General features: G+C 45.0%; 1 protein-coding gene across 1 annotated transcript; it reads left to right on the top strand.

Annotated features, from left to right (window-relative positions):
- The first annotated feature begins 924 nt into the window (after window positions 1–924).
- LOC147231370 (major histocompatibility complex class I-related protein 1-like) lies at window positions 925–7,005 on the top strand. Its single transcript, XM_086152732.1, has 7 exons — window positions 925–979; window positions 3,110–3,376; window positions 3,489–3,764; window positions 5,853–6,170; window positions 6,255–6,353; window positions 6,531–6,549; window positions 6,738–7,005. Exons 1-5 carry the CDS (start codon window positions 925–927, stop codon window positions 6,341–6,343), a joined length of 1,005 nt encoding a protein of 334 aa, XP_086008858.1. The 3' UTR covers window positions 6,344–6,353; window positions 6,531–6,549; window positions 6,738–7,005.
- Window positions 7,006–16,186: the final 9,181 nt, after the last annotated feature.

Below are 16,186 nucleotides of genomic sequence, written 5' to 3' on the forward strand. Positions count from 1 at the left end.
CTAGCAATTAGCTAGCTGGCTTTTACCGCTGCTGCACTGATTTCTCAGCTCTGGGTGAAAGTGGACGCTGTTTCCTCAGACCTGCCAGCGATTGGTCGATCTTATCTCTTCTCAGTTTCTTTGCAAGCTGTCATATTTTTGATGAGTCTCGTAGTGGCGCCGAATATTATATTCCTTAAATACCGAAACTTGTTGCAAACACACCAAGCACAAAGGTTTCCCGTGCGTCTCCGTAAATAAACAGGACGTAGTCCGTTTCTCTTTGAAAATTCTACACTCTTTATCTACTTTTCTCTGTTTTGAGAACAACATTTCGGCTAATGAGGGCGTAGCAGGAGGTGGAGAACAGGGTAGAAAAAAACGTCATAACAAGCAGCAGGTGGTGCATTGATACCGTCTGCTGATTGGTCCGTCTCAGTGATGCGGATTGTCGTCGACTCTGACCGAAATAGTGCGCCCCCTAGTGGAAAAAATCTTGAATTGCATTTAATTGAAAAAAATAAATCTGTCTTTTGTGCATTTTTTCACTTTCAAATGATCCTGTGGGTTTGGTCGAATCCCCTTGCGGGCCGTATGTTTGACACCCCTGCTTTAGAAGATACACAGAAATTCCCTCTGAATATTAGACCCAAATTGATGTGTTTATGGAAATAGTTTCTAAACCTCAAAAGAAAAGGATCCATTTTCATAAAGTGGATAAAAACACCTGCATAATATTTCCACCGTCGCTTCTAGCCTGTGCATTTTGAGTTTGCCAGGTGACCCGTGATGTCATCACTCAATATAAATTCTCATTGGCCCAAAGGGAGGGGGGTTCGTTCCAGCTCCTCCCCATTGGATCCTCCAGTTGGAGTCCTGGAAGCCCAGTGTGCGTTTGGGCCGAACAATCCGTGAACGTCCGAAGGGTCTGCAAACCTGAAGGCAATGAACATCTTTCTACTTGTGCTGGTTGTCATGGGAACGTCCAGCGTGACGGGTGGTAAGTCTCTTTTCGCGTCATTTCATTTTTCAGGTTTGAGTCAAAGGGCCGGAAGCAGCAACTAATGTTATATTGGTCCGAAGACAATCTTCACCCTGTTTCTCATCAACAATTCACGTTTAGAATGTGATGGAAACTGTTGATATCAGTTCAGAATGAGAGTTCAGAGGAGATGAGAGGAAATAGCTACAATGGTGTTGAAGGTCACTCAAAAGTGAAAGAGGAAGCAGAGATTCAGGAAATACACCATGAAGAATGTACAGAAGGGAAGATCTTCAAATAAAATCGCTTTCATCTTATTAATCTTGGAGTTTTTGTCTGTTCAGATTTAAATCATCACATTTCCAGGCTGAAAGTGAGTCATCCTAAAACACTTATTTCCAGCTGGAGGAGAATATTATACTTGCAGTATTTCAGATTATTTCTGCCTGTGCATCTGTAGTACTCTTTCTAAGCATGAAGCCATACTGCTGTTCACAAACGCTGACTTCTGCTCTCAGTCTAGTTTCCACCACTCTTTCCCATAACTTCATTGTATGGCTCATCAACTTTATCCCTCTGTAGTTGCCGCATTTAAGGTTCACATTCATCAGCTCTTCAAAGTACTCTTTCCATCTTCCCATCACTCTTCTAGCATCTGTCAATACATTTCCCTCTCTGTCCTTAATCACCCGGACCTGTTGTACATCCTTTCCATCTTTATCTCTCTGTTTCGCCAACCTGTATAGATCATTCTCACCCTCCTTACTATCCAACCGAGCATACAAGTCATCATAAGCCCTTTGTTTTGCCTTTGCTACCTCTATCTTTACCTTTCGCCGCATCTCCCTGAACTCCTGTCTGTTCTCTTCAGTCCTCTCAGAATCCCACTTCTTTTTCGCTAACCGCTTTCTCTGTTCTCCTGCACTTCCTCATTCCACCACCAAGTCTCCTTATCTACTTTCCTTCCAGATGACACGCCAAGTACTCTTCTACCTGTCTCCCTGATAGCACTAGCTGTAGGTGTCCAAAAAAAAAAAAACAATATACAACACTCCTCCCTTTTCAGCTTCCACCACTTTGTCCTCTGCTCTGCCTTTGTCCTCTTCATCTTCCTTGTCACCAGAGTCATCCTACAAACCACCATCCTATGCTGTCTGGCTACACTCTCACCTACAACTACTTTGCAGTCACTGATCTCTTTCAGGTTACCTCGTCTATACAAGATGTAGTCTACCTGCGTGCTCCTACCTCCGCTCTTATAAGTTACCCTACGTTCCTGTTTTTTCTGGAAAAAGGTGTTCACTCCAGCCATTTCCATCCTTTTTGCAAAACCTACCACCATCTGTCCCTCTGCATTCCTATCCTGGATACCAAATCTGCCCATCACTTCTTCATCCCCTTGTTTGCCTTCACCAACACGTCCATTGAAGTCTGCACCAATTACCACTCTCATTTCTGGGAATATTCTGCATCACTTCATCCAACTCATTCCAGAACTTCTCCTTCTCTTCAGATTCACATCCCACCTGTGGTTCATAGCCACTAACAACATTGAGCATCACACCTTCAATTTCCAGTTTCAGACTCATGAGTCTATCTGACATTCTTTTCACCTCTAGGACGTTCCTAACAAACTCCTCCTTCAAGATAACTCCTACTCCATTTCTCTTCTTGTCAGTACCATAATAGTACAACTTAAAGCTGCTCCTAAGCTCCAAGCCTTACTACCTTTCCACCTGGTCTCCTGGACACACAGTATATCCACCTTCCTTCTCTGCATCATGTCCACCAACTCTCTACCTTTTCCTGTCATAGTTCCGATATTCAGAGTCCATCCTCTCAGTCCTAGACTCTTGCCTTTCCTCCTCTCCTTCTTCAACCCACAGAAGCTCAATTTCCAATAGTACCCTGTATGTAATTGGCACCCCTGGCAGTCGTTGTTAATCCAGGCCTCAACAGATCCAGTATGAGATTATTATGTTTGATTGGCATAATTGGTTTGGGCAAAAGTTTTACGCTGGATGCCCTTCCTGATGCAACCCTCAGGACTTGGGACCGGCTCAGGGAGACACTGACCAGTGCCCCCCTAAGGCTGCATTATGTAACTGTAAGACACCAAAATGTCATTGGATGAAATATTTCTTACAGTGATTCACTCGCTGAAGTTTTTCTACACGGCATCCTCTCAAGTCCCAAACTTCCCAGAGTTTGTGACTGTTGGTTTGGTGGATGAAGTTCCAATAGTTCATTACGACAGCAACACCAGAACAGCAGAACCCAAACAGGACTGGATGGACAAAGTCTCAGCAGATGATCCACAGTTCTGGGAGACAGAGACCCAGAGGTTACTGGGAGCCCAGCAGGTCTTCAAAGTCAACATTGAAACTGCAAAGCAGCGTTTCAACCAGACTGGAGGTTTGTTCACACACACACACATGACTGAGTTTATGTCCATCCCATAATAAACATAGCGGACTGTGCTCACTTTGGTTCACTGCAGCTTGTGTCTCGGTCTCTCTCTCAGGAGTCCACATTGTCCAGGCTATGTATGGCTGTGAGTGGGACAATGAGACTGGAGAAGTTAATGGTTTTCGTCAAGAAGCTTATGATGGAGAAGATTTCATCTCATTGGACCTGAAGACACTGACATGGATCGCTCCGAGACCACAGGCTTACATCACCAAACAGAAGTGGGACAAGAACGAGGCCTCGAAGGAAAACTGGAAGCACTACCTCACCCAGCTTTGTCCTGAGTGGGTGAAGAAGTATCTGGACTACGGGAGGAGCTCCCTGCTGAGAACAGGTGGAATCACATGACCTGATGTCGCCTCAGAAACAGTGTTTCTACTTTTTTCCAACGCTTTGGTTATTTACTTGCTGAATTTGAGGACACAAATTTGGGACTTCCAGGACAATTGTCCATCTCAGGCCAGTTTACTCTTTGTGTTTATCCTCCCTTTAGTAATTGACGGGAGGTTGATGTCCAATGAACACGAACCAATCAATCAATCAATCTTCTTTCCTGCTTCTCTGTTCAGTGGATGCAGATTCTTGGGTTCTTCCTTTCTGCTTTTAAGCTGATTTCACCCTTGCATACTGAAGGTTTAGATGAGTAAATTACAGTGAGAAAAGGAGTGATTAATATTTGTCCACAGATGATAGAGGGAAATGTATTGACAGATGCTAGAAGAGGGATGGAAAGATGGAAAGAGCACTTTGAAGAGCTGATGAATGTGGAAAATGAAAGAGAGGCAAGGTTAGAAGAGGTAACTATTGTAGACCACAAAGTAGCAGAGATGAGTAAAAGTGAAGTGAGGAAGGCACTGAAGAGGATGAAGAGTGGAAAAGCAGTTGGTCCTGATGATATACCTGTGGAGGTGTGGAAGTGTCTAGGAGAGGCAGCGGTAGATTTTCTGACTCAATTATTCAACAGGATCTTAAAGAGTGAGAAGATGCCTGAAGAACGGAGACAAAGTGTGATGGTGCCTATTTTTAAGAATAAAGGGGATGTGCAGAATTGTGGCAACTATAGAGGGATAAAGCCATACAATGAAGTTATGGGAAAGAGTAGTGGAAACTAGACTGAGAGCAGAAGTCAGCATTTGTGAACAGCAGTATGGCTTCATGCCTAGGAAGAGTACTACAGAAGCAGTATTTGCTTTGAGAATGCTAATAGAAAAGTACAGAGAAGGCCAGAGGGAGTTACATTGCGTTTTTGTAGACCTAGAAAAAGCATATGACAGGGTGCCAAGAGAGGAGCTCTGGTATTGTATGAGGAAGTCTGGAGTGGCAGAGAAGTGTGTTAGACTGGTGCAGGACATGTATGCTAGCTGTGAGACACTGGTGCGGTGTGCTGTAGTTGTTGCAGAGAAGTTCAAGGTGAAGGTGGGACTCCATCATGGTCTTGTTTGCAGAGGTGCTGGACAGGCTGACAGATGAGGTTGGACAGGAATCTCCATGGACCATGATGTTTGCAGATGACATTGTGATCTGTAGTGAGAGCAGAAAACAGGTAGAGGAAAATCTAGAGAGGTGGAGGTATGCTCTGGAAAGGAGAGGAATGAAAGTTAGTCGCAGCAAGACAGAATATATGTGTGTGAATGAGAGGAACTCGGGTGGATTGGTGAGGCTACAGGGGGTGGAGAGGGGGGAGGACTTCAGGCACTTGGGGTTAACAATCCAGAGCGTAGGAGAGTGCGGAAAAGAGGTGAAGAGACGGGTCCAAGCAGGTTGGAATGGGTGGAGAAAAGTGTCAGGGGTACGAAGAGATAGAAGACTATTGGCCAGAATAAAAGGAAAGGTGTACAAGACAGTGGTGAGACCAGCGATGACGTTTGGACTAGAAACTGTTCCAATGACCAAAAGACAGCAGGCAGAACTAGAGGTTGCAGAGATGAAGATGTTGAGGTTCTCTTTGGGAGTGACCAGGATGGAGAGGATCAGGAATGAGTCTATCAGAGGGACAGCACATGTTAGATGTTTTGGAGAGAAGGTCAGAGAAGCCAGACTGAGATGGTTGGGTCATGGACAGAGGAGGGATAGAGAATATATTGGTAGACGGATGCTGGAATTGGAGCTGCCAGGCAAGAGGTCTGGAGGAAGACCAAAGAGAAGATGGATGGACGTAGTGAGAGAAGATATGAAGGTAGTTGGTGTGAGAGAGGAGGATCCAGAGAATAGGGTTGGATGGAGAAAGTTGATGTCGCGAACCCTGAAGGGAATAGCCGAAAGGCGGAGAAAAAGAAGGTGTGTCGTTTGTATCTTCACTCTTCTTCCTCCATGTCTCTGCCTTCCTCCGTCCTGCCCACTTCCTAATCTGCCTCCTCCTTGTGGATGGAAGTTCTTCTGAGTTCAGGCGTTGACAGAAACTCTATTTCTCTTGACGCTCCAGAGCTTCCCAGAGTGTCTCTCCTCCAGAAGACGCCCTCCTCTCCGGTCAGCTGCCACGCCACCGGTTTCTTCCCCAGGGGAGCCATGCTGTTCTGGACGAAGGACGGAGAGACGGTCCGCCAGGAGCTCGGAGAGATCCTCCCCAACTCCGACGGAACCTTCCAGATGAGCACTGACCTGAAGCTCCTGGACACACCTGGAGATCTGAGGGCATACAAGTGTGTGTTCCAGCTCTCTGGTGTCAAGGAGGACATGGTCACCGTCCTGGACAGAGACGCCATCAGGAGCAACAGTATGACCGGACCCACAGGGGATGAAGGTAGGAAACGACCCTCTAGTTCTCCATCAGCGTCCAGATCTTCAGAGCCAAAGTTGACTATTTGTCTTGCGTTTTTCTCAACAGCAAACACTGGCCTTATCGTCATCCCTGTTGTCATGGCACTGATTGTTGTTGCTCTGCTCGCTGCGGTTGCCATTGGATACATCTTTTAGAAGAAGTCTGGTGAGAGACGTCGACAGAGTGATGTTTGATTTGGACTCCAAGTTGTTTTGTTGCAAATATCTTTGTGCCAACGTGAACCTGTGCGAGGCTCCGAGCCTCAGCCTCACCATGTTGTAACACATTGTCTGCAAACTCTTCTGGTAGAGCTGAACTATTATTTATCTTCTTGTATTTCAGCCAAAAGGACCTCTGTCTCGTAAGTAGAAGCAGTTTTTGTTCAATTCTTTGGAAGTGACAACATCAGCAGGATCATGTTATTTACCCTTTAGCCCCAGTGGAACACGCTCACCTGAGGTGGTTCCTTCAGCTGGAGCTACTGGGAAAATACTGCCACTTTTAGTTTGGAACAGGACTCTGGCTAATTGTTTGTTTCTGACCTTCCAGCTGTCAGCAGCTCAGAAGTTTGGAGGAACTCAATCCCAATTCCAACTCCCCATCCTGCGAGACAAACCCACCACTGCAAACTCTTGAAAGCTGCCTTCCAGGGTTTCTGTACTTACTTACAAAAGAAAGTTCTCCACCTCCATTTTCCCCTCAAAGTAAAGCTTGTCAACTTGGTTCTTTGAAATGGTCAACAGAAAAGCTGACTTTCCTTCAGAAACTGTCGATTCCATCAAAATGTCAACTTTCTAAAAATAATTATTTCATTTTTGCCCCTTCTTGAGCCACCACCCTATCGTGTTGGCGGCGTTCGCATGTTCTAGTGATCCCCAGGAGCTTTGTTGTATGTGGCTTTATGCCATTGGTAGGGTCACCTAAGGCAGCCAGGTCTTGGGTTAGGGACCAGACAAAGCGTGGCTCAAGAAGACCCCAAGTGAGGAAAAAGATGAACGGACTTGGTTTTCCCTTGCTAGGACACGGGTCACCGAGCCTCCTCCCTGGAGCCAGGCCCAGGGACAGGGCTTCACAGAGTGCCTAGTGGCCGGACCTACACCCATTTGGCTCGGCCCGAAAGGGCAACGTCGGTCCCCCTTCCCTTAGGCCCAACACCCATAGGAGGGGCCATAGGGATCGGATGCGATGTGAGCTGGGTGGTGGCCAGAGCCGGGGAACTTGATGGTCTGATCCTCAGCTGAAAAACTGCCTGAGCTACTGCGAATGGCTGAGAGATTCTGCCTAAATATTGTTGGACTCAACTCAACACACGGCTCTGAAACCAGGCCTGTCAAGAGGGGTACGGTCAGAAAGGGTCAGAAAAGTCAACAGCAAGCTTGCATCGTTCCAACATGGAAGACATGAAATACCAAAAGTCAGGTCAAAAACCATAGACCTGATGGACCCAATGTCCCTGAAGGCACAAAGGGCGCAGAGAAAGAAGGTCCCCTGGTGGAAGCGGGGTCCTTGTGTGATCACCAACATCCAGTCCCCAAACCTTTACAAGACCGAGCCACAAGCAGACACTGAGAAGCCAGTGAGAAAGAACAAGAGACACCGGGTAAAATTAAATGACGCAGAAGTATGGCACATATTGGACGCAGACCGGACAAAGACACTGGAGAAACCTTGCCTGGAGGCATTGAAGCCAAGCTTGACCTGTTTGGGGATATAATATATTCGACCTGTAAGGATAGCCTTGGTGAAATTATCCCCAAAAAGAGGACTGCCCCAAGAAAAATGGGAAGGAGGGAAAAGAGGATGACCCAGCATCTACAAAGGCGCTGAAAACAAGAGCTGGAGGAAGGCAACAAAGCCATAAAGAGAAGGTCTGATGGTCCTAGGGGAGGAAGACTGGCAAGGATTAGTCAGGCTTGGCAGAGCTGAACCATCTGCAAGTACAGCCAACGGAAGCAAAATGGGTGAACCAGCTTCCCGAAAGACCCTTTCAAGCATGCCAGACAGCTGCCGGAGCAGAAGAAGCACGGGAAGCTTGAAGCTACCAGGTGGAAGATGGAACAGTATGCCAAAGGGGAGTACAATGACCTGGGAAGGAACATCCCCTTAAACACCAGGGTGTGTGCCTTGACCAATACCACTGACAGATGAGTTTTAAACAATGCTCCCAACCTCAGCAAAGTCAGGCATGTCGTTGAGAAGTCATTGTCCGCTTCTGCCCCTGGCCCCAATGGAGTCCCCTACAAGCTCTACAAAAACTGCCCAAGGTGCTAGAGCTGGTGTGGTACCTGATGAGAACTGCCTTGAAGACACAGCTGATTCCATCTGAATGTCAAAGGGCAGTCGCGTCTAATGAAGGACAACACCTTGGTAGACAGAATGAAACTTACCACAGACCACATGTGCACGCTTTTGGACCTCTGTCTACAGGCCACATACTTTCAATACAACAGTGGTTTCTATAGTCAAAAACACGGATGTCCCATGGGCTTGACCGCGTCCCCCCGCCCTGGCCAACCTATACATGGAGGAAGTTGAGAGCAGGGCCCTTGCGTCCCTCAGGGGCACACCTTCAGCCAGGTAGGTGGATACGACATTGGCCAAGATTAAGAAGTAAGAGGTGGAAGCGTTTGCTTCACACCTCAACTTGATCGACACCAACATCAAATTCACTAGGGAAGATGTCACTGATGGGTTCTGACTCATACCAACTCATGCATCAATATTTACTCTTTGACTCACATCACCCCCTTCAACAGAAACTAGGGATTATCAGAACTCTACACCACTGGGCCAAGAACATCCCATCAACCACCACAGGCAGAGAAACTAAGGTTCAAAATAGTACAAAAACCCACAAATCCTTGCGCTTTTGCCAAATCTGAAGCCACCAGACCCAAGAGCACAGAACAGGAGGAGGACAGTAATAAACAAGAGGAGATCGTAATACTCTGTTTCTGGCATTTAGGAAAAGCTCCTTAGGGTTTCCAATGAACACCAAATACTGGTACACTTCAAACCTCACAATACTCTGATGCAGTAATGGCACTGGGCGAAATTATCAAGGGGGTACAACTTTTGCGATGATGATCAAGGTAACCCATGAATCAACAGGTGACTAGACAATTGTCACAATTTGTCAAAACAAAGCAATACAATATGTAACCAACTGGTGGGCAGATAAACTAAATGTTCCCTCTAGCTACATGAGCTACGAGCAAGTTACATATAGGTACATCACCCGTAGTCCCTTGTTTGTGGCAGGGGTTACATTCCAGAACCAGTCGCAATAATCGAAATCCACGAAGCAGCAAACATAATTATATATTTTTTACAGATTTATGACCCCCCCACATTCTTATTAACCCTTCCCATACTCATATAAATACTTCCTATATAATTCAAAACAGACACAACACAACAGCAGAGTAGCACTACTTCTCAGAAGATGCTGAATGCAAGGAAGATGCTGACCAGGAGATGCAGAGAATGATGCTACTGTTGCTAAGCCAATCAGAGCCCAGGATATAGAACACCATGTCCTTGTTGGTTGCCACCTTAGAAAATAATAATTTTGCCATAAAAATAATTGAAATAGATATCTAAAAATATATATTTACTGCATATCCACAGTAAATCCACAATATAAAATCACTGCGAAAGGTGAACCAGGTTATGGGGAGGGACTACTGGGGATCCAATGGATACCATTCCTTGGCCTGAGCAAGTTACGAAATGACAAAAGCACGTTTGTGCAAGCCCTTGCTCTGTGTTTTGAAAAAAAAAATATATATAAAAGGATTTCACATGAGAGTCTGAGAGACCTCAGAGGGATTTTTACCTAACTGAAAAGGGGGCGGTTCGCCACCATGGAGCGGCACTGCATGCTGATTGGGCAGAGCATTCAGAGTCAGAACTGTAGTCTCTAGAACTGTAGTCAATAGTCAGACCTGCTGTTATTGTGGTAGAATTTTAAAAAATTCCCTCCTTTTCCGCTTTGGTTATGGGTCACCCACAACACCCTTATGAACAAGCCACCCCTGCTCTCATGTAAAGGCTGGTGGACCCCAAGGACAAAGCACCCAGACACAAGTTCGAAAATGTGCCATTTGCGGTCACCTGCATTGGGGATTGTGGTAACATCTACATTTCAGAAACAAAACAACTTCTGCACAAAGGGATGGCCCAACACAGGAGAGCCACCACTTCAGGACAGAACTCTGCAGTCCACCTACACCTGAAGGACAAGGGCTACTCCTCAGAAGACAGCAATATCCACATTCTGGTCAGAGGAGACAGGTGGTTGGATTGAGGGAAGGGAGCTACAATGCCGTGGTGGGATCCACCCCAGAAAGAGCCAACACTGAACCAGATCCGAATAAACCTGAACCTCAGTCAGCGTGATCCAAGAGGTGTCTCTCTCTTGGTCACATTTTGAGAACTTTGGCTACACCTTGTCAAATTTTGATCCAGATATGTCCTCAGAAGATGTACCTTTGTTCACATGTAACGATACTCCATTAGCACAACAAGGAAAAGGTAGAGAGTTGGCTGACATGATGCAGAGAAGGAAGGTGGATATACTGTGTGTCCAGGAGACCAGGTGGAAAGGTAGTAAGGCTAGAAGCTTAGGAGCAGCTTTAAGTTGTACTATTATGGTACTGACAGGGAGAAAAATTGACTTGGCATTATCTTGAAGGAGGAGTTTGTGAGGAATGTTGTGGAGGTGAAAAGAATGTCAGATAGACTTATGAGTCTGAAACTGGAAACTGAAGATGTGATGCTCAATGTTGTGAGAGTCTATGCCCCATAGGTTGGATGTTTGTTTGACGTGAAGAAGTTCTGGAAAGAGCCAGATGAAGTGATGCAGAATTTCCCCAGAGATGATAATTGATGGTAATTGGTTCAGACTTCAATTGACATGTTGGTTCAAGCAAAACAGGCACTGAAGAAGTAATGAGCATGTTTGGTGTCCAGGATAGGAATGCAGAGGGACAGATGCTGTAGACTTTGCAAAAGGATGGAATGGGCAGTTGTGAATACTTTTTTCCAGAAAAGGTAGGATCATAGGGTATCTTACAAGACCAGAGGCGGGATTACGCAGGTAGACTACATCTTGTATCGATGAGGTAATCTGAAGGTGATCAGTGGTTGGTGAGTGTAGCTAGACAGCATAGGATGGTGATTTGTAGGATGACTTTGGTGACAAGAAAGCTCAAGAGGACAAAGGCAGAGCAGAGAGCAAAAGTAGTGGAAGCTGAAAAGAGTGTTATATAGTTTTTCAGGAGGAGTTGAAAAAGGCTCTGGGTGTTCAGGGAGAGCTTCAAGATGACTGGACAACAACAGCTAACGTGATCAGTCAGAGAGGTAGGAAAGTACTTGTATCATCTGGAAGGAAAGCATATAAGGAGACCTGGTGTTGGAATGAAGAAGTGCAGGAGTATATACAGAGAAAGCGGTTAGCAAGAGTAAGTGGGACACTGAGGGCACTGAAGAGAACAGGAGTACAGGGATATACAGCACAAGTTAAAGACAAAGGTAGCAAAGGCAAAACAAATGGCGTAAAATGACTTGTGTGCTTCGTCAGACAGTAAAGGATGGAGAGAATGATCTATGCAGGTTGGTGAAACAGGGAGATAAAGATGGAAAGGATGTACAACTGGTCCGGGTGATTAAGGACAGAGAGGGAAATGTATTGACAGATGCTAGAGGAGTGATGGAAAGAAGGAAAGAGTACTTTGAAGAGCTGATGAATGTCGGAAAATGAACGAGGCAAGGGTGGAAGAGGTGACTTTTGTAGACCACAAAGTAGCAGAGATTAGTAAAAGTGAAGTGAGGAAGGGATTGAAGAGGATGAAGAGTGGAAAGGCAGTTGGACCTGATGATATACCTGTGAAAGTATGGGAGTGTCTTAGAGAGGCAAAGGTAAGAGTTTCTAGCTAAATTATTCAACAGGAGTTGAGAAAGTGAGAGGATGCCTGAAGAATGGGGTGTGACGAAGTGTGATGGTGCCAATTTTTAAGAGCAAGGGGGATGTGCAGAATTGCGGCAACTATAGAGGGATACAGTTGATGAGCCATATAATGAAGTTATGGAAAAGAGTATTGGAAACTAGACTGAGAGCAGAAGTCAGCATTTGTGAACCTCTAATTAGTTTGTTTAGTAATCAAGGTAAGGTACAAGGGAGAGGTGCGGAATTGTTGATGAGCCATACAATGAAGTTGAGGGAAAGTAGAAATGAGAATGAGAGCAGAAGTCAGCATTTGTGAACAGCAGTACGGCTTCATGCCTAGAAAGAGTACTACAGATGCGGTATTTGCTTTGAGAATGCAAATAGAAAAGTACAGAGAAGGCCAGAGGGGCTGCATTGTGTTTTTGTAGACCTAGAAAAGGCATATGACAGGGTGCCAAGAGAGGAGCTCTGGTATTGTATGAGGAAGTCTGGAGTGGCAGAGAAGTATGTTAGACTGGTGCAGGACATGTATGCCAGCTGTGAGACAGTAGTGCAGAGTGCTGTCGGGGTAACAGAGAAGTTCAAGGTGGAGATGGGACTCCGTCAGGGATCACCTCTGAGCCCCTTCTTGTTTGCAGTGGTGATGGACAGGCTGACAGATGAGGTTATACAGGAATCTTGATGAAAATCTTGAGAGGTGGAGGTATGCTCTGGAAAGGATAGGAATGAAGGTTAGTCGCAGCAAGACAAAATGTATGCGTGTGTGTGTGTGAATGAGAAGAATGAGTGGAATGGTGAGGCTAAAGGGAGTGGAGAAGCTGGAGGATTTGAAGTACTTAGGGTCAAAGGTCCAGAGCAATGGAGAGTGTGGAAAGAAGTAAAGAAACGGGTCAAAGCAAATTGGAATGGTTGGAGAAAAGTGTCAGGAGTATTATGAGATAGAAGACGATCAGCCAGAATGAAAGATGCACAAGACAATGGTGAGAGCAGCAATGTTGTATGGTTTAGAAACAGTGACATTGACGAAAATACAGAGGATAAGGAGACAACATTGGTTGTGAAGTAGTAAGAGGTGGAAACTTTTCTACACACCTCAACTTGATAAACGCTCACATCAGAATCACTAGGGAAGATATCACTGTTGGCAAACTTCCTTTCTTGGACTATTGCACTCATACTCAACAGGACAGAGGATTAACTGGAAACCAACACACACTGATCAATTTTTACTCTTTGACTCACATGTATGACTCATATGTACCTGTGATTGATTTAGAGAAAAACTACATAAAACTACAAAAAAAAACTGAATATCTCTCTCTGGCAGGGATAAACTTTGCTATTTCATTGTGCCTTTTCATAATATCAAGAACCATGTTTTGCTCTCCATTGCCTACTGAACCTCCAGCATTGACACTGGATAGTGTTTGGGTTGTAAATGGGCAGTACTTTTACCAATAGATGGTGCTACTGCTCTATCATCGCGTTGTTCTGCTTGTAGGTGTCCAGTGAAGAACGAACGTTCTGTGTGTTCATGCTGCCTGAAATAAAGTTCGTGTTCGAAAAACAAGAGCCTCAGCCGACTTTCCCATACAAACAGCACTCCCCGATAGACGCGCTCTTTATCAAACTCCGTTCAAGCCATCATACACAGCGTGATACAGTCCTACCACAAGTCTCTGGCGTTGCAGTGGTGCACTGTGAGACGTGATCCTTGTGTCCACAGATGCCACTTGGGTGTAGCTTGTTTGTCGACAAAGTTGTAGAGACTCCGAACCAAGAAAAAAACAAAGTGAACGAGAGGCTAAGTCCACTTCCATGCCCTCGTCTGGCCTTATTTATTCCAACGACTAACAACCAAGACAGACAAGGCGAGGCACAGCACGCAGTTCCAAATATTCACTTTCTAGTTGGTTTGCGTTCAACAAAAATGATGTTTCCCCTCCTCACTCCCTTTCCATGCAGCCGCCACAGTGAACAGGTGAATGTAATCCCAGTTCAATCATTCGGTCAATCACCGCTCCTTGACCACACCCCCTGTGACAACTGACAGCTAACTTCAGGATCGATAGCTTAGCATATAGCCCTTTGGAGTTGAGGGGCGGTGTGGCTCAGGGTGTGAGAGTGGTTCTCCTCGGAACTTAACGTTCTGGGTTCAGTTCCCAACGGGCCATTTGAGGTTTTGCTGAGCAAGACCTTGAACCCCTGGCGCTGCTCATTAGCTGCCTTCTGCTCACGGTTCATCCATGATGGATTAAATGCAAGGGTCAAATTTCCCTGATGTTGCGCTCTGTGTAGAACTGAATGTGAAAATGAAGGTATTTCTGTCTTCCACCAATTTAAAAACCTGAATGAGAACGCTGAGGTGGCGAGTCCGTGCAGACTGTGGATGAGCTGTGGCCAACCGTATGACCCAGATCCAACGCCATTGGTCCGTCACGAAGACGTCGGACCCTCCGATCCTGCCCACCAGGTAGACAGGTAGTAGCGTAGCTGATAGCAGAACGGGACACGTTGGACTGGACTGACTAAATCCTGGGAACTCAACACACACATTGCCAAGGTAGGAGTTCTTTTACGGTTCACTCTCTTGTTTTGTTTTTTTCCACTGGTCAGTTGTTCACCTTCTGTTTTTTTTTTGAGAAGCTTATATCTCCTTTGGACCAGGCAGATGTTTAGTGCTGTTTTCTCTCGGTATTGGCCCGGACGATCAAAACTTGAGTAATCTCATATTTTAGCACTGCATTTATCGTCCGATCGGCCGAACCATTTCTTTCAGATTCCAGATGTTCTCGGTGGAAACGTGGCAGCGCCATTGCAAAGTTGAATTCAAAACTTGAGCAATCTCATGTTTATCAGATGTAAAAGAGGATGATTTTGTCCCAAATAGTCAAAGTCAACTTTATTGTCAAAACTGCCCGATGTTCACACATATTTCTTATCCCCCCCTTTTTTTTCAATACAATTTTCCAGTATTATTTATTATTGTTATGTTTTTCTTTTAACTCTGGCACAACATTTTCCTTCGAGATAAATAAAGTTGTTCTTATTCTTATACAGAGCATTGAAGTAGAACAACAGAGAACTACGGCGAATTATGCAGAGGTAGATTTGGCTGGAGCGCAATTTTCTTTCGATTTGTCAGTTCTGTCAACAAGTGACAGAAGGTGCAGTGGCAAGAAAAAAAAGAAAAGTGATAGCAGTATGAAAGTGCAGTTGCATCAACTGTTTTTACAGGGCTTTTTTTGCATTGAAGTGAATGAGTAAGTGAGTCCATGAAAGAGTTCTGATGGCAGGTACTTGATGTGAGGTTCAAAATGTGTTGAGAATGTTTAAAAATAGTTGTATATTGACTAACATGCGGCAATGTAGTGCAGGATTTGTTCAAAATTTAGTGTCTTGTGAAAATGGGACATTGTGATTTCATAGAAATGTTGTAGACGTGATTATTATTATGAGAAAACATGAACACGATCGCTGCCTTCACATGGACGAATAGCATTGATAATTAATAACAACAATATGTGAAGAAAGTTGAAGAAGAATGTTTCAATTAACAAAACTGCATTTCCACTGAGAAACGGTTGCAGTTCTCCAGGCGTCCACTAGGGGGCGCCCTGAGACAAACTCAGTCACAGGAAACTCGCATGTTTTTGACGCTTGATGTGATATTTTGATCAGGACGGAAAGAAAGAGCAGAAAATCCATCAATTGAAACTTTGATCACTATTAATATGACTTTGGAACAGCGGGAAACTCGAAATGAGTTTCATTTATCATGAAATCGCCTCATAAAGTGGATAAAAACAACTGCGTCATACAACGCAGTATTTCCCACACCGATATGTAAACTGTTTTTTTTATTATATACTTTTTATAATTTATATCTTTGCATTTTACAGTACTAACAGCAATGTTTCCACGACCATAAAAGCATTCTGACTCATTCTGACCGACTTTAGCGTCTAGCCTGTGCATTTTGAGTTTACCTGGCGACCCGTGACGTTTCAGCCCGATCTGAATTCTCATTGGCTCAGACGGGGGTTCG

Source organism: Fistularia commersonii, chromosome 9, assembly GCF_037954325.1.
Source record: "Fistularia commersonii isolate RoL2024-O1a breed Wild chromosome 9, RoL_Fcom_v1.0, whole genome shotgun sequence".
In the NCBI taxonomy this organism is placed as follows: domain Eukaryota; kingdom Metazoa; phylum Chordata; class Actinopteri; order Syngnathiformes; family Fistulariidae; genus Fistularia; species Fistularia commersonii.